The sequence below is a fragment of the Azolla caroliniana genome, unplaced genomic scaffold, assembly GCF_043228905.1.
Source record: "Azolla caroliniana isolate FFs.n. ecotype wild unplaced genomic scaffold, voAzoCaro1.0.p SCAF_18, whole genome shotgun sequence".
Classification (NCBI taxonomy): domain Eukaryota; kingdom Viridiplantae; phylum Streptophyta; class Polypodiopsida; order Salviniales; family Salviniaceae; genus Azolla; species Azolla caroliniana.
This window is the reverse complement of record NW_028230453.1, coordinates 921,214-942,677: the sequence shown is the minus strand read 5'-3', so window position 1 is coordinate 942,677 and position 21,464 is coordinate 921,214. Positions and strand designations below refer to the sequence as shown.

General features: G+C 35.3%; 2 protein-coding genes across 2 annotated transcripts; one reads left to right on the top strand and one right to left on the bottom strand.

The window, feature by feature from the left end:
* Positions 1-2,219: 2,219 nt before the first annotated feature.
* Positions 2,220-5,431, bottom strand: LOC147851961 (protein REPRESSOR OF SILENCING 3-like). The gene is made up of 4 exons (XM_087334454.1): positions 5,186-5,431; positions 3,934-4,149; positions 3,298-3,427; positions 2,220-3,137 (listed from the first exon to the last, which is right to left on the bottom strand). Exons 1-4 carry the CDS (start codon positions 5,399-5,401, stop codon positions 2,656-2,658), a joined length of 1,044 nt encoding a protein of 347 aa, XP_087190580.1. The 5' UTR covers positions 5,402-5,431; the 3' UTR covers positions 2,220-2,655.
* Positions 5,432-7,127: 1,696 nt separating this feature from the next.
* On the top strand, positions 7,128-14,147 carry LOC147851960 (GTP-binding protein-like protein). Its single transcript, XM_087334204.1, has 10 exons — positions 7,128-7,271; positions 9,127-9,180; positions 9,290-9,466; positions 10,694-10,765; positions 11,738-11,797; positions 11,887-11,996; positions 12,100-12,399; positions 13,361-13,552; positions 13,638-13,689; positions 13,779-14,147. The coding sequence occupies exons 1-10, from the start codon at positions 7,230-7,232 to the stop codon at positions 13,827-13,829; spliced, it is 1,110 nt and encodes a 369-aa protein (XP_087190330.1). The 5' UTR covers positions 7,128-7,229; the 3' UTR covers positions 13,830-14,147.
* Positions 14,148-21,464: the final 7,317 nt, after the last annotated feature.

Genomic DNA, 21,464 nt, shown 5'->3' with positions numbered 1-21,464 from the left:
CGCATTGTCTACATAAATCTTTGATGCATTTCCATTAGATGGACGACCTTATTACAACAACTTTGAAGAGATTATCCTTAAAAGTGAGTATTGAAAGTTTTCATATATTTGCTATTTGTTTAGTTTGCCTAATTTTGCTTTCCTTCACATGTATTTATTAAATATGCGTGAAAGTGTAGAGGCTCTTCTTCTGAAGAAAATTTTAAATCTTGATTCTATTTTCTTTACATTTGAAGCATCTCCAATTTTGTTAAAGAGCTAATGTTCCATGTTAATCACATGGATGATGGCATCATATGACAGACAGAGTTACTTGGATGTTACTTGTCCCAGTGTCACACTCCATGTCATAGTTATTAAAACTAGTTGTCAATCTCCTACAAACGATGGAATAACAAAAAACGATATTGTAATATTATACATATAGGTGGGGGACACCATGTGCACACCTAACTTGCATTAAAAGACAATAGTAAGTCTAGCTCAATGGTTGTTTAGGAGTTATTTTTTAGCCTTTTATTTAGACATTCAAAGACTATTTCGTTCATTCCGCCACAATTCTAAAAGTCATGCGTACATAGAGATAGAGGGCTAGAGATATGGTGATGGTAATGATATTCTGATGTCCTCAAGAACCGAAAAACATGACCGCATGACTCAAAAATAACATTACAAAAGAGTTTCCCTTCTTGGTTCAAAGATGACGCCATGCTTAGCTTGTGGATATTCTTATGGGCCCTCCTCTTTAAAAAGAGCATTGCAAGAGTTTCTACAAAGTTGTTGGACGGTGTATTTGTTGTTCTTTGATATATGCCAACAAATTAATTAGGTATTTAGCTTTCACAAACATTGCACACATTCACTCCACCGCTTATAATGTATGGCTAATTAGAATGTATCAAGACATAAGAGTTAAGATATTTTTTAAGAATTGTAATAATGTATAATGCAATTGACTTAATAGACATAGGTATTTATCACTTAATACTTCACCTCACTTAATTCTTAGAAATGGAGAGATTAAATATGATATGCACACTTCAACTCAAAATATTCGCCCAAATTTGTATTCAATTTTTGCTTATGAGTGGGTTACATACAATAGCATAGAGTGAGGCCACATCACTAATAAATCTCATTTTCCTTAAGTATGAGAACTTTGTATTCTATTATGTCAATTGGGCCTCATAAGTGAACAAATGAAATTACTTAAAATTTAACTTTGTTTGCTTTCTTAACCTTTCGGGGAAAAAAGCATTCATAAATTCTCTCTTTCTTGGAAGTAATGTCCACACACTGGCTTAAGTCACGGCACATAAGCTTTCGCAACATCCAACAATGGAGTTATTACACATATAAATAGGTTGGTTCATCTAGTTGCTAGTTAGAATATGATCCTAGTAAGATTCCTCAACTATAGTATTTGCATTAGTCTACACTTTGGTTGAACATATACCAATTTTGATGGTGGGAAGCATTCTCCAATGGTCATGACTTATTCACATCATAGTATGAGTTGTTCTCAAATCCTCAGAGGAGAAGTGCAAACGTTCTTCATCCCCAATATTCTAATTAACAAAAATAGTGCAGATGTTGTTTGCACTAGTCCTCTCCATGCTACATTCTCAATATCAATATCACAACCATAGGTGCTAAGGAGGGTGTGTGTTGGGTATGCATGGCTGTAATAGTACTACAATTTCAATATGGTTGGAGTACATCTACATAGTTGTCTTGGACGAAGTCCCTAGTTCCTTTCCCATGTCTAGCAAAAACAATGTGAATATGTGCAACAATGAATATCAAGAATGGTTAGACAAGAGAACATTGGATCTTCAAGAGAATTTCTGTACCTTCCTTCAATGTTTATTTTATTTATGAGCTCTCAATCAAGAAATTGGTAAAATATATCCAACAATTAAGAGTCATTCACCCAATTTGTTTAAACAAACAAAGCAGCTTGAACACAACAAGACAATATATAGAAATTAGGAACACTTTGCATACAAATTTCATATTCCATGTTTCTCCTCTCCGGATCTTGCATGAGAAAATTGCAGCGAAGTAAACAATAATGAGAAAATAACATCAACAAAGAAGTAGTGACTGGAGAAAATTCACCCTCACGATTTCAATAAATGTCAATGAAATGGTGAAATTTGGCCTTGCAGAATATTCTCAGTTGTTTAGGGCATTGACGCTAACAACCAAAGAAGTCATTGAGAGCATTCACAGCAGATTAATAACTGGTAAAATACTTCTGCATTAAGGTCATGCTATCCAAAATCATTTAATTCATAGGCAAGTTCATAGTTGATTAACATTCAGGGAAGGGATTGAATATAGTGGACTAAACAGTATTTTTGTTTAGTGTGTAGAATCTTCAAACAACTCCATGCATCTTTATGAGGTCCGTGTTCCTTTTGACAGCCATTGTCGACTCTCCAACCCCAATTTATCTGATTTTGTGGAAGTGGTATTTGAGACCACTAATTGTCAGTAACACCTACATTGTCAGAACGGCTATGTTTGTTGGAACACCTATGATGTCAGTGTTGTTGAAACCTGATTTTCTAGACTGATTCAATAAAAGCAATGTCATAAATCCTAAAGCAAGCTCATATTAGCTCAACTAGCGATGTTGACCTAACTGCATCAACCTAGCACACTGAAAGAAATACGCCCTGTTTGCCCGACAAGAGATTTCCAAGATCCTTTTTGAAACCAGTTTGCAGCATCTGAGTTACTCAGCTCGTTGTTCTCTCTTCTAACCATGTTTGTATCAGGAGTTTCTCTGGCTTTATCATTTGTTATCTCATTGTTCGATTGCAAGTCAAAAGTCACCTTCTTTTCTGGCGTGAAACTCTCTTTTCTGGGACATTCTTGTACCTCCTTTGTAGATTCCTTTGTTATATTCAGTCGTAGCTGGTCTTGAGATTCATATTTCACGTTTGCTGGTTGTTTCTCTCTGGAAAACTTCATTCTCTTTCTTGAAGGAGATTTGTCTTTTTCATCTATATCAATCATTTGTGTCTCCATTTCAGACATCTCCCTTCTCTTTCTTTGTGAGTTTTTCTTAAATTGATTAATCTTGTCAGCATCTTTCATCGTTATTTCTGTGTTTTTCTTGTCTATACCTGAAGCACCAAGAAAGAACCAATGAGAAGAAACTCCTAAATTAAATTTCGAGTTTTACTTCTATCTTCCCTTCATATATGTGGTTTTGGACCTACTCTCCTTTGTGTTTTGAATCACATTCAGATCTAATTAACATGTTAAATATTTTTTACATGTCACCTTGGATTGACAAAGCACTCTTGCAATCTCCATCACCAATGCAAAGTTCTAAAAGAGAACATGGCAGTGGATCAACACGCTCAAAGCTGCGTTTGTGCTTTCCCAGTCCCTTCACCGGAATCTTCTTCACCTGAAATGAAATAATGATACAATTAAACAATAAAACGATACTAGATTACAATGAGATGGAGATTATAGAACAAATTGAGTCTGCTGGACAAGATGTAAACCATAAACAGCATATAAATATGTCAAAACCGACAATCATCCTGGCATTTGCTATCTGCATGCTTGCCACATTATTGAACCTTTGTAAAGAAGGGTGTTAATGTAAGCCTTTTATAAGACCCCATCCTTGAACTGACCAACTTATCATGTATCTAATAATTCACCTTTATCATGAGCAAATATCATAGCTGTTTTGCTTTACCCTAATAGTTTTCATCATCTTTGCATGCATGATGTATGTAGATGTAAGCCAGAACGTCAAATAGATATAATCAATCTAGTGCAAAAGAAATCCTACAGAAAAGCAGAAGTAATAAGAACCAGACATCCATATGCAAACGTACACGTTTTATGTAATGTTAAATTTCCAGAATATGATAAAAAATATAACAAAAACCTTTATGTTACCTTCCTTAATCCTGGAAAATAAATTTCAAGGTCTCGAGATTGATCAAGCTGCGGTAAGCCCTTGGTCTGAGTTATGGAAGAAGTTCTTGAAGCCTCTGTCTCTTCTTTTTCATTCAAAAGATCACGTTCTTCCCACTCCTGACGCAGTTTGTCTAGGTAAAATTGTTTCGCCTTTTCCAACTTAAGACGTCCTCCTTTCCATACGCATCCATTGTACTGAAGAAGGATAAAAATCATCCATACGCATACAGGAATTTGCACATTTACAAGTTGCATGCCTAAATGAGTAAGTTTTCCAATAAAGAGCAGGATGATTTCATGATCCATGATGGTTCCTTTAAAGTTGATGATGGCTTCTAAGAGAAGTTACTGGCCTATATAAACATTAAATGTAACTTGACATTTACTTTACAATACAATTCACGTAATTAGATATCATTGCAGGACTTTAATCAGATTAATGAATCATGTGAGCATTTCAAGGTATATACTAAAAGAAATACATGAACATACTTGAAAAAATGAGCTAACAAAATCAGATTGATGCGTCATGGATGAACCAAATCAGATTGATACACCACAGGTGAAACAAATCAGCTTGATGCTTCATACAATGCTTCAAACACACTCGAGTACTCAAAGAACAAAGAAAACTTCAAGGGCAAACACATTGCTGCTGCTTCGAAAATTTTAAATTTTCTTTTTGACATGCTTTCGTCATTATAATCTTTGGAGGTTTCAGCATTGATGGTTACAGTAACATGTCTATATGAAGAAGTAAAAATATCCCAACTCAGAATAGCAATTGAGTTTTCTAAAGTACTATTCCAAACATCGAGAGTCACACAATAACATGCAAATTTTGGGCTTTATCGAGATCATCTAAGTGTGAAAGCTGCTCGGTTCAACGATTGAGGCATTTTCATTACTACAGCTACTTATAAATGATGTTGACTACAAAATAGAGCACATGTCACTATTAGACTGAGTGATAAGTTACACGTTTTCTGTGAAGTAAGCAGGTTCTTGATCGAGATTGCCTTATCGTAGTGAAAACAACAAAACCTAGTGAAATTCTTATCGCACAATACAGAGGCCAACCTACCAATGTTGTTCACAGTTCGAAGAATATTGGCAGTTTTGCCTTCCTCAAATTCATGGGGAAACAATGTGATTTTTCCTTCTGGTTTTGCAATATTCTTTGAGACAAGAGACAGACAGAAGGAGAGAACAGGATGGAAAAAGGACTTACCAAGGTGAAGATGCGTTTAATTGCCTGTGGGGATGGAGAGCGGAACGTGATATAAGCGAAGTTGCGGCCTTTGGTGCGAATGATATCGAGGGAGGAAACCGTGGCTATGGAAGAGAAGGTCTGCATAAGGTCACTAGAGATGACAGAGGGACCGAGACCTCCGACATGGATCCTCACTGATTCCTCTCCATCTTCACTGTCATTCCTCTGTTCCATCTCTCTGTTCGTCTCTGCCGCTAGTGAACTCAGACTATGCATATTGCCCCTGAGTTTTCTTTATTTCCCCGAATACCCCTCCATTTTCTTTATTTCCCTGAAATGCCCTTTTCGTTTTCTTTAATTCCCAGAATGCCCCTGTGTTTATTTTATTTCCCTAAAATACCCCTGACGTTCCTTTTGCTGCCTTGCCTCTTCCGAGAGCATTTGGAATTCCTAATATTTCTACGTTTGTGTCACTCTCTCTACTTGGATCCAACACAGGACAGTTGCCCAACAATGAAGCAATTCATCTGAGTGGAATTTTTTTTCATTGGATTTAGGACAATCAATCTGTGTCTTAGAAAGTAATTGAATAAAATAAGCCAACCAAATCGTTCAAATAATTTTGAGATACCTAAATGATCTATTGTGCCCAACATCCAATCCGATGGTAAAGAGAGACCTAATGACGAGAATAAATTTCTAATTTGCATGTTTGGAAACCGATGTCAAGATTGCTTGAAAAGTTTAATTGAGGTTTTTAGCTCGCAACACTAGACCAAAGTATTGCAATACGTGGAAGGAAGCCTCCGAAAAGGATTATGACGAGAATTTCATTAAAAAACAAAGAAACCCTAAACCCTAGCAAACAATGTTCAACCATACTATTTCTAGTTGAATTTATTTCAAACATGGGGACATCACTAAAAAACATTTGGCCATGCTAAAGCCCAAATGTGGTACCGTTGCTTCCTAAACTTCAACAAAGTAACAAAAGATTTATCTAAGCTTTACCCAACATGGAGAATCTATGACCATGACAAACTCCTTCAAGTATATTGGCATTTATATATCGAATATACTATGTTTTAAGGATCCTATCCATGCTTTACTTGTTCTCCAATACAAGGTTTACTCGTGTTATGGTCAATATGTACACTTTCATGCCCAAACAATCCAATTAATTATCCACAAAGCAATGTTAGTTTTGGGAGGGAGCACATCTAAAGATACATGAGATGACTCCAAGAGAGAGTGTGGAAGTTCTTGGTGACTTCTTTTAAAGAGAGGGAGAGAGAGAAGGTCATGGGTTCAACCCCTACATTCCACGATGGCATCTAGTATATTTAGAGGATATATATAGAGTAATAACGAGGTGAGAAATTTGAGTTTTGAACCCAAGATATAGAGTGAATAATTTAACAAATTATCACTAAGGTAAACTAATTACCACTAATAAATAAGTGAAGAGAATAACAACGGGGTCCGGCTCGACAACAAGCCAAGGCAAGACAACAACTAAATTAGTGCGTGCTTTCAAATATACGCTAGCCATATATTTATTGAGAAATATACAAAGAGAAGAAGGTTTATAAAAAGAACGTGGAGAGTGATAGCAAGGTCGACAACAGCTCAGGCCAAGCTACGCTAGGCCAAGTCAGGTCAAGTCAACAACTCAACTAGCATGTCTCATGGCCAGGTCGGGTTAAGCCAGGTCAAGCCGACAAGCTAGTGTGTTCGGGCCACGCCACCATGTCAGGTCAGGTCAGGTCAAGCCAACAAGCTAGTGTGTTCGGGCCACGCCAACAACTTAGCTAGTGTCTTGCTTTCACTATATTAGCTCGAGAATTTTTGAGAAATAATACATTGGGGTATTTTTGTTTGTTTCTTTTTGGTAAAAACTGGGAAGAGATGGAGGAGGGTATCAATAGGAAATCAATAAAAACTGCAGAAGCTCCAGAACCCTCTCCTCTCTCTTTGTTTTGTTGCCCCCCATTTTTTTCCTCGTCGAGAAGCAGAAGAAAGAAAGGAAGAAAGCATATCGAAGCAGACGTGATCCGGCGCCATGGCCACCGTCATGCAGAAGATCAAAGACATCGAAGACGAGGTCAGTCGCAATATTCTCTTCAGTTTCTGCTTTTTTCTATTCTTTTTCGTTTGATGTTTTTTAAAATTTCCAGCTAGCGTTATAGGTAAAGTTTCCATGAGATTCTGAGATTTATTTCGTTTCTTCTCTTCTCTGTTTTTTTTTTGCTTTCGATTTCTTTAGCACTTTTTACGAAAGAAGCATCCAAACTGAAGAGAATTTGTGAATTAATTCTCGAATAAGTACGTTTTCTTTCTGCATTTTGCTACCATACAAGGTTTCATTTACTTACAATTGAGAGAGATCTCAAGATTTGTGCGGGATAACTGTCTCGGAAAGATGAGCAAATAGTTGTAGTTTCTTATGGATCCTGAATTGCAGGAAAATAGTCTCCTTTAGTAATTGGTCAAGTTTCCTTTCCATTCAAGAAGTGAAATGAAATTGTGAGGAAATTTGATCTGAAGCTAAATGAAAAATTTGACAAATCGCCTTACAGTCTCAACAGAAACTTGTTAGCAGCATATTAGAGCATTATGAAGAAGCAATAATAATGGTCTCAGCACGTGTAATCATCTGTTTGTGACATCTTTTTGCCAAAGATACATCATGTAGTCTCATTTAATGCGCTGCTTTTATGGTTATACTACTGTTCTTAATGGTATAAACGAGCTAACTGATACACATAATCATCTAAACCTGCAAGGCACATGAAAAAATTATATCATATATCCATAGTATAACCTGATACTATATAAGAACAAACTGATCCACATAATTGTGTCAATCTGCAAAGCACACGAAATAATAATATTTTATGTCCAATGAATACCTTGAACTTTGAAGATATATAGGACCAAATTGTTGTATGCAATTATCCGAGTCTCCAAAGCACGTGGAACAAAGCTAATGTGTCACCATCATCTGAATATATTTAGATACATGCAAACAATATGAATTAGAAGAATTTAACCCCTACATTGGAAATGCTATGGTAGTAGCTACAAAAGACTAAAGATTAGAAGGAGTTAACTTTAGATGTATCAATACTCATAGCCAAGAAGATGATGCACTGCTGTTTGGATTGCAAGGAACTTGAGCCAATCAGGAAGTCTTCATATTCCTTTGCGGCTGGTTCCTGTTTTTTATCTGTACATATTGTTCATCTTTCATCTTTTGATTCCAAGTTCCATTTTAGTTGAATTAGCTGTTAAGTGCATGGTAATGTGTACATGTCTCTAGATCATTTAATTAAGCACAGACTGAAAGGAGGCGGAGAGCGTAGACAAACTAGGTGTACATGAGTGAGAGCAATGATATAGACAAGCTAAGAGAGACAGAGAGAGCTCATACAAGTTCTACCCCAAAGCCAGGGTTTTGGGATATCACTTTTTTAACGTGGACACTTTAGCCACTTGGACAACATGAACAGGTTAAAAATGTCCAAGTGGCCTTAAGTCCAAAAGATCAAAGTATAACGCTTGTACAAGTAAGAAGAATATCCCTAGAAAGATCCAGAGAAGAGCTACTACTAGGAAAGGTTAAAGTGTACAACCCCCCCTCGCTGCCAACATAGATTCTAGAGATACAGACAGGCATATAGTATGCTACTAGGAGGGCTATGGACTGGATCTCTGCAAATATTCTCCATAATCGAATCGTACAGTTGGAAAATCCATATTTTTTCTTGGACTATTAAGATTGCAATTTGGCACTACCATAGGGTCGTAAATTGCCAGTTGCTGAATATTTATGGTATACTTGACGTTAGATTATACAAGAAATTCTGTTCTTGAAATATTCTTGAAAAGAGCATCAACCTAGCATACTTTTCTTCATAATTTGAGTTTATAACCCTATTCAATTTTTTTTTCTTCAGATGGCCAGGACCCAAAAAAATAAGGCCACAGCTCATCATTTGGGTCTTTTGAAGGTGAAAGAAAGTTTTTACAATATTTTTTTCTTCAATTCATTAACTTGATTTTGCACAAATGTAAATTCTGATTGGTTTTAGCTTATATGCTCAATTTGTCCTATTTCAGGCAAAACTTGCCAAACTACGAAGGGAAATTTTGGCACCTCCATCAAAGGGTGGTGGTGGTGGTGCAGGTGAAGGATTTGATGTGACAAAAAGTGGAGATTCCAGAGTAGGACTTGTTGGCTTTCCATCAGTTGGCAAATCAACTCTTCTAAACAAACTTACAGGCACCTTCTCAGAGGTAAAAACATATGCTCTTTGCAGAAAACCTACAAAACATAGAGAGCCATGACATTTCCAATATGTTCCTGTGAATTTGATTATTCAAGAAACCATCATTGTAGAATTCTTAGCATACAATATGTATGCTACCTTCTTTTAAAAATCTTAGAATACGTATTCTAAAGATTAAATACACATAGAATACGTTAAATACCTTTTATATTTGTATCGTATCTAGCAATTGTTTTCTGGCCAAATTTTAAATATATTTAATTTTTTTTGGAAACGTTAAATACTTGCTAAATATGTAGAATCCATGAAACCTTTTGAAATGGCTGTTCGAAAATATATGTGTTAAATACTTCAGAGTATTCTAAAACGTATTCTACACATAAAAGATGTGTTTATTAACAATTTAGAAGAAACTTAATTAATATATTTCTGTGCATAAAATATTCCTCAAAACATAATTGAGTTTCTGCATTCCTCAGTGTGCTTTGCCTTTTCCTATATTGGTTTGGAAGTGATTAAGAAAATGAATAAGGTATGTGTTACTAACGAGCAATGAATTGGGGGGGGGGGGGTTTGATACTAGATTATATGATGAATAGAATATAGGAGTCTCTTGCAGAGTTCTGGTGAATGGTATTGTTCCTTTTGATCCTAGCGTAGTTGTAGAGTATGTTGCATGCAATAGTATGCTATGTATTCTAAAAATATTCTACCTTTTTTTTGAAATACTTAGAATAGGTATTCAAGAGATAAAGTATGTTAAAGAAATCAAATATATAGAATATGTTAAATACGTATTCTATTGCTTCTAACAATTGTTTTTGGGCCAAATTATTATTTTATTTTATTCACTTTTTTGGAAACATTAAATACTTGTTAAATACGTAGAATATGTGAAACATTTTGAAAATGGCAGTTCTAAGATCTAGAGTGTGTTAAATACTTCAGATATTATAAAATGTATTCTACACATAAAATACGTGTCTTTAATAACTATGGTTGCTAGGTATGTTTTCACTTCTTTTATGGTTAAATACCAATTAGAAGTTTCTTACATTTTTAGCTTGATCAAATCTTCAACGTCAGCTTTATTTGTTTGTGTTTAGGCATTACTTAAACAGTCTATTTTGTACGTCCTATGTATTATTTTCTTGACACTAAAATTTCTGGAATCGTTTCTATATAAGATGTCACATTTCAGCATACAGTTTTAAAAGAGAGTTCTTGGATGCAGGTAGCATCATACGAGTTCACAACCTTGACCTGTATTCCTGGTGTCATCAACTATCGTGGTGCCAAGCTCCAGGTTTTCAACAATTTTCTTACATTTTTTGTTGAAAAAGAAGGGACTAATAACGTGAAAAGGTGATACCCTGATTGTAGTGGCTGGCTTAACATTTTGAGAAACTTCCATCCTTGTAAAAAGAAGCCCCCTTCCTATGCTTCCTACAGTCTTTGTAAAAAGAGGAAGAAAGTAAAAAGAAAAACAGAAAAATTTATAAACTACTTTAGGCATTACAAATTCTGCTTGAAGCCTTTACTTGTATAATCAGTAACATTTTACTCATCAATTAGAAAAAAACTGCAAATTCATATGCACATATTTGACTATTGAAATACATAATAGCATTCAGTATTAACATCAAATTTCTCCATGGACAAAAAACCCAAATTAACATAATCATTGCATGGTAGACCGTGAAGCTATTAAGAGATAATATTAATAATCTTTACTAATATTGATTGCATATTCAGTAATTAATTCTTTATTAATTTATCCTGACCACATAATTGCAGCTTGCAATAATATATAACCAGTTGACGATCACGTGAACAAATCTGTCAAGTTTTCTCACTATTTTTTTGATGTTCTGTAGGATAACTGGCATACCCTTAGTTGTGCTTGTTTTTAGAAAACCTTGCTGCAACAATCCTTTTGATTTTCAAGACAAATTGCACTTCATAGTTTTGCTCATATATAAGTGTCTTGCATCTGAAATGGATTCTAATGTTGCACGTTCAGAGTAGTTGAGAAGCTGGAATCTGCATCAATCATATCCCATTTTGTTTATAACACTTGCAGAATACGAAAATTTTATATCTATTATATTCCGATTCTACAGGATTCATAAATCTATCAGAAAACCTGAATGGCACAGCCAAACAGTCTGCACTGTCATTTTTCAGTAGTTTAGTAAATTAATAGTTCTTCCAGCAACCTCTAGATTCTTATGATTGAGTTGATCTGATGATGCAATAATGTGTTGCTACTCTGCAGCTTCTTGATCTTCCAGGTATCATTGAAGGTGCAAAAGATGGCAAGGGCCGAGGTCGGCAGGTGAGGCCCAGCTGTCAAATAAAGCAATGCCATTCTGGTTACATTCTAAAATCAAGAGGTACCTAATTTGCTATCTTTTGATATAATAGGTTATCAGCACGGCAAGAACTTGCAATTGCATATTGATTGTATTGGATGCTATTAAGCCGATCACGCACAAACGTCTGATAGAAAAGGAGCTAGAAGGATTTGGCATTAGGTTTGGAAATGATGTCTGTCTAAAATCTGTACTTCATCTGCAAGACTTGTCCATCTAACACAAGGGTAGTTCTAACATAGAAGTTAGTTCATCTCTTTTACAGGCTGAATGCCACTCCACCTAATCTGACATTCAGGAGGAAGGAGAAGGGTGGCATCAACTTCAACTCTACTGTGACTCCAACACATCTAGATTTAGACACTGTGAAGGCTATTTGTGGAGAGTACAGAATCCATAATGCCGATGTTTCTCTACGCTATGATGCAACTGCAGATGATTTGATTGATGTGATTGAGGGCAATAGGATATACATGCCTTGTATTTATGTGGTGAACAAGATCGATCAGATCACACTCGAAGAACTGGAAATTTTGGATAAACTTCCACATTATTGTCCAGTAAGGTATGTCCAAATTTTTTTTTTGTATTAGCAATAACGTGATCTTTTTTGGGCTGCTATCTGGCATCAAATATTGTGAGGTAATACTCCAGTTGGTCAGGCATGTTGCTGATTTTTTTAGGATGTGCTCATGTGAGCATCAGATTCTCTTCACTGATGCGCATGTTTTATGATGCCTTTACTTTGAATGAATCTTTAGTTTATTTCTGCCCTTGATTAGAAATACTTGTCAAAAGGTGAATAAATACTGAATAGTGTTTGTAAAATGTAAGTTAAAAGAATATCACCTTAAAGGTTGGATGAAGACAATGTTTTTGGCCAAAAAATAAGGAAGACCATGTTGGTAGCATCTTGAAAGTACCTCTGTGAGTCGATAATGCCTCTTTGTGCCTACTGTCCCCGAGTGAAACCAGAAAAGGTTGATTGTAATGCAACAAGACTGCTGCAGAGCACTTTATTCTTGCTTGGTTGTAATAGGATTGGTTTTTGTTATGGGTTTTGAGAAATATTTTCTTCGTATTGGAAGTTGAGACACTGCAAATACAACGGCATCCATGAGTTAAATGTAGTATGTAACTCACTAATTCATTTGTAAGAGAAACACCTTATTTCAGGAATTTATATTCTGTTTCATTGATCATAGACAAAATGATGAAACATCTAGAACTGCAATTGGCAAATATCATAGAGAGCTTACTCAACCTGGCCTTTTAGGCCTTAAACATATTCTAGTACAAACAAATCTGTAGTGAAAGAAAGGGTTCACATTGAATACAGGCAGTTGCATGGTCAATGGCATGGTGTGATTGTCAATCTCAAAATATTTAATTCTAAAATGTCATTTGTTGTAGTTTGAATGGAATAAAAAGAGGATTTACTGAGGTCTATTATCTTCAAGGAATTTCTTGAACTTGATTATTTCCGTAGATTTCTTGCAATGTTTACCTTCTTTGGCATGCTATAGTGCTCACTTGGAGTGGAATCTTGATGGACTTCTTGAGAAAGTGTGGGAATATCTCGATCTTGTTCGCATCTATACAAAGCCGAAAGGAATGAGTCCTGATTATGAAGATCCAGTTATTCTTTCTGCCAAGAAAAGAACCGTGGAAGACTTTTGCACAAGGATCCATAAAGACATGCTAAAACAGTTCAAATAGTAATATTCTATGCTTTAATTTGACTTGTTGATGCTTGGTTTCTCCTACAGTCTCTATAATCTTTTTCTTTTATTTTTTTTCCAGCGCACTTGTGTGGGGATCAAGTGCCAAGCACAAGCCCCAAAGAGTTGGGAAGGTAAAAGCATTGGCAGCATGCATGATCTAGGGGTCGATTTGATTCAATTCAAACATTGCTAACATAATTTGGAATATGTTGCTTTTCAGGAGCACGAGTTAGAGGATGAGGATGTTGTGCAGATAATTAAAAAGGTTTAGTTACACAAAGCTTCTATTTGAGCATCAAGGATGAACGCCTGCTTAACTTCCATGCAGAAATTTTCTGGTGCTTACCAAGCTTTATTAGGGCAAACAGCCATGCCTAGGTGAATTCACTGCTGTGTTATGTATCAAAACATTTTTAGAAGATTTTGATGCGGTTCATTTGTGTCCTTAGGAAAATGTACATAAGAGAAATTGGTGCATGGTTTTATGCCAATTATGTTAGAATAATTGGTGAGCATTAATTTGTTTTGTATTATGTTCCGATGATTGCAATCCATTGACTACGTAAACAAGAATTATGCATTGTTGAAATTTGTTGCTATGGTTTTGTTTAAGGATTTACTGGAAAATATGTTCCTACATTTTTGCTTAGAGAAAGACCCTGGGAACCACAAATCATCCCTTGAACATGTTACTTGGAGGTTATAAGTTTGCTGCCAAGAGTGTCAGTCTTTTCGGATACTGTTTTTATTTTTTGAGTTTATAAAAATGTGCCTGTCAGGATATGTTGAGAGACAATCAAACATGATGCTAATATATTATTAACTTAATTAGTCAAGAAATAAATTCGTATGTATTTTAAAGCTACGTTAATGTTAATTAGTCAAGAAATAATTGGCTGACTGCCTTTTTCATGAATGCAATACAATAGCGAATATGAAGGAAATATAAATCTTGAGTTGGTTTAACGAGAAAATAGAGATGGATAGTTTTATTATCGTCCTCAAAGGTCAAATTTGACTTGATGGCCCAAACGTGAACCATTTTTGCATAGTATTGTGTGGAATGGGGCTGTGATCGAAGATGTTCAAGAATTTTACTAGTAATTGATGTAATCTAAAGTCCACATTGTGATTATGAGAGGAGCGTATGTAGGGAGTATACCAGATTGACAAAGGAAGCAATGCTTTGTATTAGTGAAAAACATGCTTAGACTCCCAAACTATGTAAGGGCAAATAAGTTGTATGCCCCAATGTCTTGTTTCACACCGAAGAAAATGTGAACTAAGTAGTTATAATGGAAGCAATGCTATAGACGGCTTGTTAGATATGGGTCCTTGTGGCATTGCATCCTTGCGCATCATAATTCTACATTTTGGGACTCATGTGGTACTATTGATGGTGACATAGACATGGTTGATGTCTGTGGCTATGCCTTATGAGTTGGATAACAAATGCGATGTGGATGGGATGGGGGTAGACTTATGTCGTATCGGGTTGTGTTGGAGCATAGAACTCAAGCTCTTATCAGCTTTCATGGACATGGCCATGGGGGCAAAAGTGTGGAGTTTAGAGGTGGTAAATGATTATTTTAGAGGTGAATGCTACAATTTCTTTTGAGGTCCATCTCTACCAATTTATTGTGAACATACATTGGCCTTCGTTCCGTAACTTGTGACAAAAGTTACTGGGAGAAAGTAAGTGATGGACAAGCATTTTATAAGCCATGTCTGATGGGATTGTGCTTGAAAATTTGTCCATTAGATGTATGAATGAAATACAGATACTTGAGGCATGTACAATATGTAGTTCAAGCAGCACAAAGAATTGCTCCTGAAAGCTGACAGGACTGATTTGAAGGACATTTTGAGAAATAACAAAAACTTAAGAGGGCATTCCGGACAATAAAGAAACATGAATGATGACGGGGTATTTCAGAGCATTCACAAGCTGAAAACAGTTTTCTGTGGGAATCATAGAGAGCTGAGAACAAATCTCCATGTGCAGAATTGTGCAGCTTGCTATTGGAGACCTGCATTAACGATCAAAAGGAAAAAGACGAATTGCTCAATGCTATACATAATACAGTGCATAGTGTAGCAAAATAAGCTGAAGGAGCAGTTCGTTGGATTGGCAGAGATTGTCATCATCATCTTCTCTTTAACCGCCACCATAATCACATTTCTGCAATCTACATATATACCTTTCCTTCTCGTCTATCAGCTCTACAAGCTTTGCTGAGAAGCTAGTTGTCTTTGTATGTGTGGAAAGGGATTTTCTTTTATGAACGGTATCATAAATGATTTATATGACAAAAGACTCTTCGTATGGCCTCATTTGTTTTGTGTGTTCCGTTTCTGGACATCTTTTGGCTTAAAGAGAAAGGATTGGTGCCTGGTTTAAGTTTTCTAATGAATTGGTCTCAAGGGATGAGGGCTGCTGTGTGATTTTGCCAGTTCTAATAAATTTAATATTCCATTTCATGCATTCTTCTTCTTAGAAAGCACTGGTGTGATCAAAGCTTCTTCATATGAGAACATCTAAATCGTACATAATTGATGCACAGATTATGTAAAAAGTATCTACATTAATAGTGTTTAAGCTGAGACAATACAACATGAGATGTCGGCAATGTGGTCTACCTTCACAAGAATATCACAGTTAGTCTTTCATGTAAATGTTCATGTATCATTGTTGAGAACCTCCAACACCAAATATTTCTGAGAGTGTAATTAAATATCTAGCTACCAAATGTTGGATAGAACTGGTCGCCTGAAAATATTCTAGGCAGATGTTTGAGATTTTGAGTGATCTGTTTCTAAGGAATCAGGATGTATAGCTCATGGCACTCTGCCTTAACAGTGGGATGGTGAAGAATGAGTTTTAGAAAAGTATGCATGTTGGTTTCCAAGCATCTAGTACTATGATCAATATGCAGTTTCTATGTAAACAGTTGACATATGTTGCAATTAATGAGTCAAAAAATTTAATATTGTGTGTTCTGGTCTCTTTTGCATGTCTAATTTGAGAGTAACTAATGTATCTAACATGATCAGTTTGTTAAACAATAAGCCATCTGGAGAGAGTTTGTTTGTGAAGTTCTACCATGGGATATGATTGGCATGAATGCAAAACTGATGAGCCAATACATTGATTTTGAAGCCGATTGGCTACGTGTAAGTTTCTCTCTTTCTTGTTAATTCTTGCTGTGGGAAAAGTAAGACATTCATGATTTTGCTTTTCATTGCGGGAAAAATAGGGAGCTTTCTAGGTAACACTTGGTTGCACCAAAGTCTATAAAATTGAAAACCTGTTTGATTGGATGGATCTGATTTCACTTCAGTATGGATTGGTTATTGTAAAGACATTTTGGTTGATTGTATGATAAGTTGAGCTTATGATACATGGGGGAAATACTAACTTTTTTGGGAAGAGAGTGGCTGATTATTGAAGAGCATCTATAATGGCAGGTTACAGGGCATAGATCAAAAGACTCATACCTAATGACTTTTAGTTGCAAGGTAAAAAAAAGATAAGCTAAAGCTTTTAGAAATTCATGTTCTGAAGCACGTTACTGGTAACAGCTTTCCCTTTCTTTCTATATATCTTTGAAGATAAAACAGAATTGATTTCTGAAAGTTTTTTCATTGTGGAAAATTGATGGTTATCATTGATGATGTTGACAGATTAGAAGACGAATGTTTTTTTATAGCAAGTTATTTGTGAGCAATTACTACATTCATGCCGGACAAACAGAAAAGTCTCTTCAACCATTCCATTGTTTTCTGTAATATTCTTCTTTTGTAAGCTTAATGGATTACAAAATAGGTGTACCGTTTTTGTACATGAATATGAGTGCAATTGGGAGGATTTAGAAAAATACTGTGCATGATTAATAAGAAGCATTGCTTCTATCGATGGTTAGATTCGTATAAGGAGATTGGTTTTAGTAAATTATAATGCTGAGAGAGGGAATTACATTACGAGGATGGTTAGATAGATAGATAGATATTTTTAGCATCCATAGAGAGGCCAATATTGACCCATAGGACCTAAGTACAAAAGTTATCTTGGTGTGTCTTCTTCCTAAGAAGGGATATTCATACTCTGAAGCACCAAATCTCGATTTGTGAATAAGGCATACACATATGAGCTCAACCTTGTAGGTCTTCTCTTTAGTGTGACACTCAAGTCATTGCCCCCTCTTAATATATCATCATAGTTTTCATGACTTGCACTATATCCATGATCAATTCCTCCGGGAAGCGTACCAAAACTTGGAAGACCTTTAGACAACGTGCTTTCCATACATACCACAGGGTGAAGCCTATGATCAACATCCAAATTTCCCGGAATTGAGGGGATGCAGTCTTCAAGCCTCTCAAGCTCTCTCAAATCGGGAAATAGTTATTTTGTTAAGCTTTTATATGTTCCTTTGGTAACATAGAATAAAATATCACCTTGTTTTGTAGCAAAACTACGTAGCCCCCCTCCCTTTACGGTCACGCAATTATGTTATTCTTGTAATGATCTAATTAAGAAAATGTATTCTTGTTAGAGAAATGTAATTTTCATGCATATATTTGATTACCTTTTAGCTTATGATATATTTCTTTATAGTATGGCATTATATGAGTACAATTATAGCTTTATATAAAAATTAAAATGATTGTGTTGCATCAATGTGATGCACGAATGTTGATATAATTCTTCAAGTTTAGCTACCCATTGTCACCTTTGATGCATGATTATATCGTTCATGTAACAAATTAGTCAAGGAAAGTTCAACCTCTTTAAAAGAAATATAATTAGCTACAAAATAATTTATTCACTTTAAACTTTAAGAATCTATTATGCAACATTGCATATGGGTTGGATTTATACCTTTCCACAAAAGGTCACATGGCACATATGTAATGAACAACTTGAATAACACAAGCTTATTATACGAGACCCCAACATAACTCTCGAATCTTTTAATTCAATATGTCTAGAAGATGAATTTATAATTTTCAATGGTGGGATGGTACGGTATCCACAGGCGCTTCCCAACGTGATGGAATATGGGGAAGCTCATGCATATATATATATATGTATGTATGTATGTATGTATGTATGTATGTATGTATGTATGTATGTATGTATATCCTTGCTTATTTTTTGACTTATCTACATTTACTTGGTCAAAGTTAAAGCCCTTGGTCATGTAAAAGTTATGATAAAACACAACAATATACCTCAAATTAAATGTAAGGTTGTGAAGATTAATTTAGAAATGTTTGCAGAACCTATGCCTATGCGTTCAATGTATCACATTTGCCATGTAGCTTAGTCCACCATTAGAAATGATACCAACTTAAATTAAATTCCCACGCCCAATAGCAATGAGCAAAGTAAATGTCATGAACCCAATTGATTATTGATTACACTTTCCAAATCCAATTGGCTATAGGGCAAAGAGACACCATTTGACCTAGATACTTGATCAACATTTTATTAAAAACTTGATGCAGCTCAATGCACATAGCAAGGCTTGTTTTCTGCAAGTAAGGTTTGAAAAGTTCCTTCTTCATGACTATTTATCATTCTAAATATTAGATGTCAACAATATGATAATTTGTTGCAACTTGTGAAACTTGTGTTTTATTAAAGTACTAATGGTGGAAAAGTGACTCTCCATTTGATAATAAATTATGTGGATATAACATCAAATGTTACGTAGCCACTCAATGAAAATGCCAATTAAATTTCATAATCAAGTAGCAACCAATAAGTTAACAAAAAATGGCACAAATATTTTTGAGATTTGACAAACGTAGAGAGAGAGAGAGAGAGAGAGAGAGAGAGAGAGAGAGAGAGAGAGAGAGAGAGAGAGAGAGAGGAGGGAGGGAGAGATGATGATGATGATATGTAAACATCCACGAGATAACAACATGGCCAATGGGACTTGGATGTGTAGGAACATTACATTTGATGGATGTAGAGAGATTTGATGTTATATGGCACATGTATTAAAACATTTGAAATTAAACCTTTATACCAAGGCACGTATACAAGGATTGAATCATTTATTAGGAAAGATAGACAAAGATACAGGACATTTGCCCTTTCCAAAGGAAATGTGCAAAAAGTAGCGAAAATTTAAAAAGTGGGACAGGTTTAAAAACATTCATTGTTTCTTCGTTTTGTTTTGCCAATGGAACCAAATGTGAAACAATCCAAACAATTCATGAAAACTATTGATGAGAGAAAAGATAGTTTGGATGGGCATGAAAAATGGCAAGTTTGTATGTAAAAATAGTTTCATACTTCATATCAACGTTTGAAAAACCCCAGATTTATTCGACTTCACTCTTATAAAATTCAGAAACCACGATTTCTTTGTGAATTCGTAATCTTCTTTTATCAGATGCCATGTCCTATGCAATATGCTTGTCTGGGGCATGGATTATTGCAAGACATATCCCTATGCTTGTCAAGATGTTATCTACGACCTTATGTGTTTTGTACATGCACAATAGAATTTTTTAGTATAATCTATGGGTTGAGTATTTATATGCCACTAAAAATAAATTGGTTTTAAATTTCCCTCCATAAATGTCAACTTGTAAGGTTATGTATGGTGTTATAAAACGATCCAAATCCCAAAAGGTTGTGGTGATTAGACATTATCTAGGTAACAAGGAGAAACCTCACAAGTTTAACGCATTTTAGAACACTAGGAAACCTAGATTTGCAACGATTAAAATGCACATACACAATAAGTTATTATTTGGTGGTGCATATGGGCACATGCACCCAAAGCATCCTAATCCCTTCCTCACATAAAATAAGGATATTATGCCACAAATAAGCATGAATGTATGAAGACATGGTATGCCCTCATGTTTTGCTTTAGCATGGGACACTACCTTGGCCCCATAGTTCTTGTCAAGGCCCACTACTCCATTTATCAACGACTCTACTTGGTTGTGAAAGACAAGTATTATTATTATGAAATTAATGAGATTCGGTCACACCTACTTGATGTTTAATCACAGACACTTTAATCACATGTCAACATACCATAAAAGTTGTCCCTTTTATTGTTAAACTTTTAATAGAATGAAACTCCCCTTTTACTCAATAACACTTTTCATGAATTTTATTTTCATCCGTGTTATAGTTAGGAGTCTATGAGGACATCCACACGTTCATCTTAAGACCAAATGGCATGGATTATGAGCATAATGCATCTGAGCCATGCGAAAAAACTAAGTTAAGGCATGAGAACCATGTCCTTATTTTTCAGTTCGATTGCTACAATCCGATGTTCTTACAACGACATCAAATGTTGGTACAATTGTGACAAAACCATTAATCCCACAGCACCCCCGATAAAACAATAATGTCAAAAACCATATTTAACGAAAAAAGGCAAATCATTTTCGACAACAAAGCAATACAAAAGTCTTCGCACATCATGAAACGTGAGCCATTATATTACGAAAGGGTGAGGGGGGGTATATATGAAACCAGATGTCTTGCAAAGGTCAGCACTCAATTGTGAATCGGGAAAGGGTGGGTGGGTGTGAGTGTGAGCGTGTGTGGTCAATGGGATGGAAGTATACCTAGATTATTAGATATATATATATATATATATCTAATAATCTAGGTATACTTCCATCCCATTGACCATATATATATATATATAGGAAGGATGGTGGTGGATGGAGAGACACATATGTACACACATCTCATACTATTAATCAATTGTGGTGATGATACATAAAAAGAGTAGAGTTTTTATGGATAGAATGAATCTATATGTACATATAGAATGGTCATAACTTATATAACTTATATAACTTATATAACTTATATATAATTTATGGCTCAAGTTTTGGGTATTTCCTATTAGGAAAGACC

Bases quoted from the DNA above. Each gene is read 5' to 3' on its own strand.
- LOC147851960 (XM_087334204.1), top strand. From the start codon at position 7,230: ATGGCCACCGTCATGCAGAAGATCAAAGACATCGAAGACGAG. The intron at 9,467-10,693 runs GTAAAAACATAT...TCTTGGATGCAG, and splicing joins TTACAGGCACCTTCTCAGAG to GTAGCATCATACGAGTTCAC. The intron at 11,798-11,886 runs GTGAGGCCCAGC...TTGATATAATAG, and splicing joins GCAAGGGCCGAGGTCGGCAG to GTTATCAGCACGGCAAGAAC.
- LOC147851961 (XM_087334454.1), bottom strand. From the start codon at position 5,401: ATGGAACAGAGGAATGACAGTGAAGATGGAGAGGAATCAGTGAGGATC. The intron at 4,150-5,185 runs GTAAGTCCTTTT...ATCCTTCTTCAG, and splicing joins TTAAACGCATCTTCACCTTG to TACAATGGATGCGTATGGAA. The intron at 3,428-3,933 runs GTAACATAAAGG...ATTTCATTTCAG, and splicing joins ATTTTCCAGGATTAAGGAAG to GTGAAGAAGATTCCGGTGAA.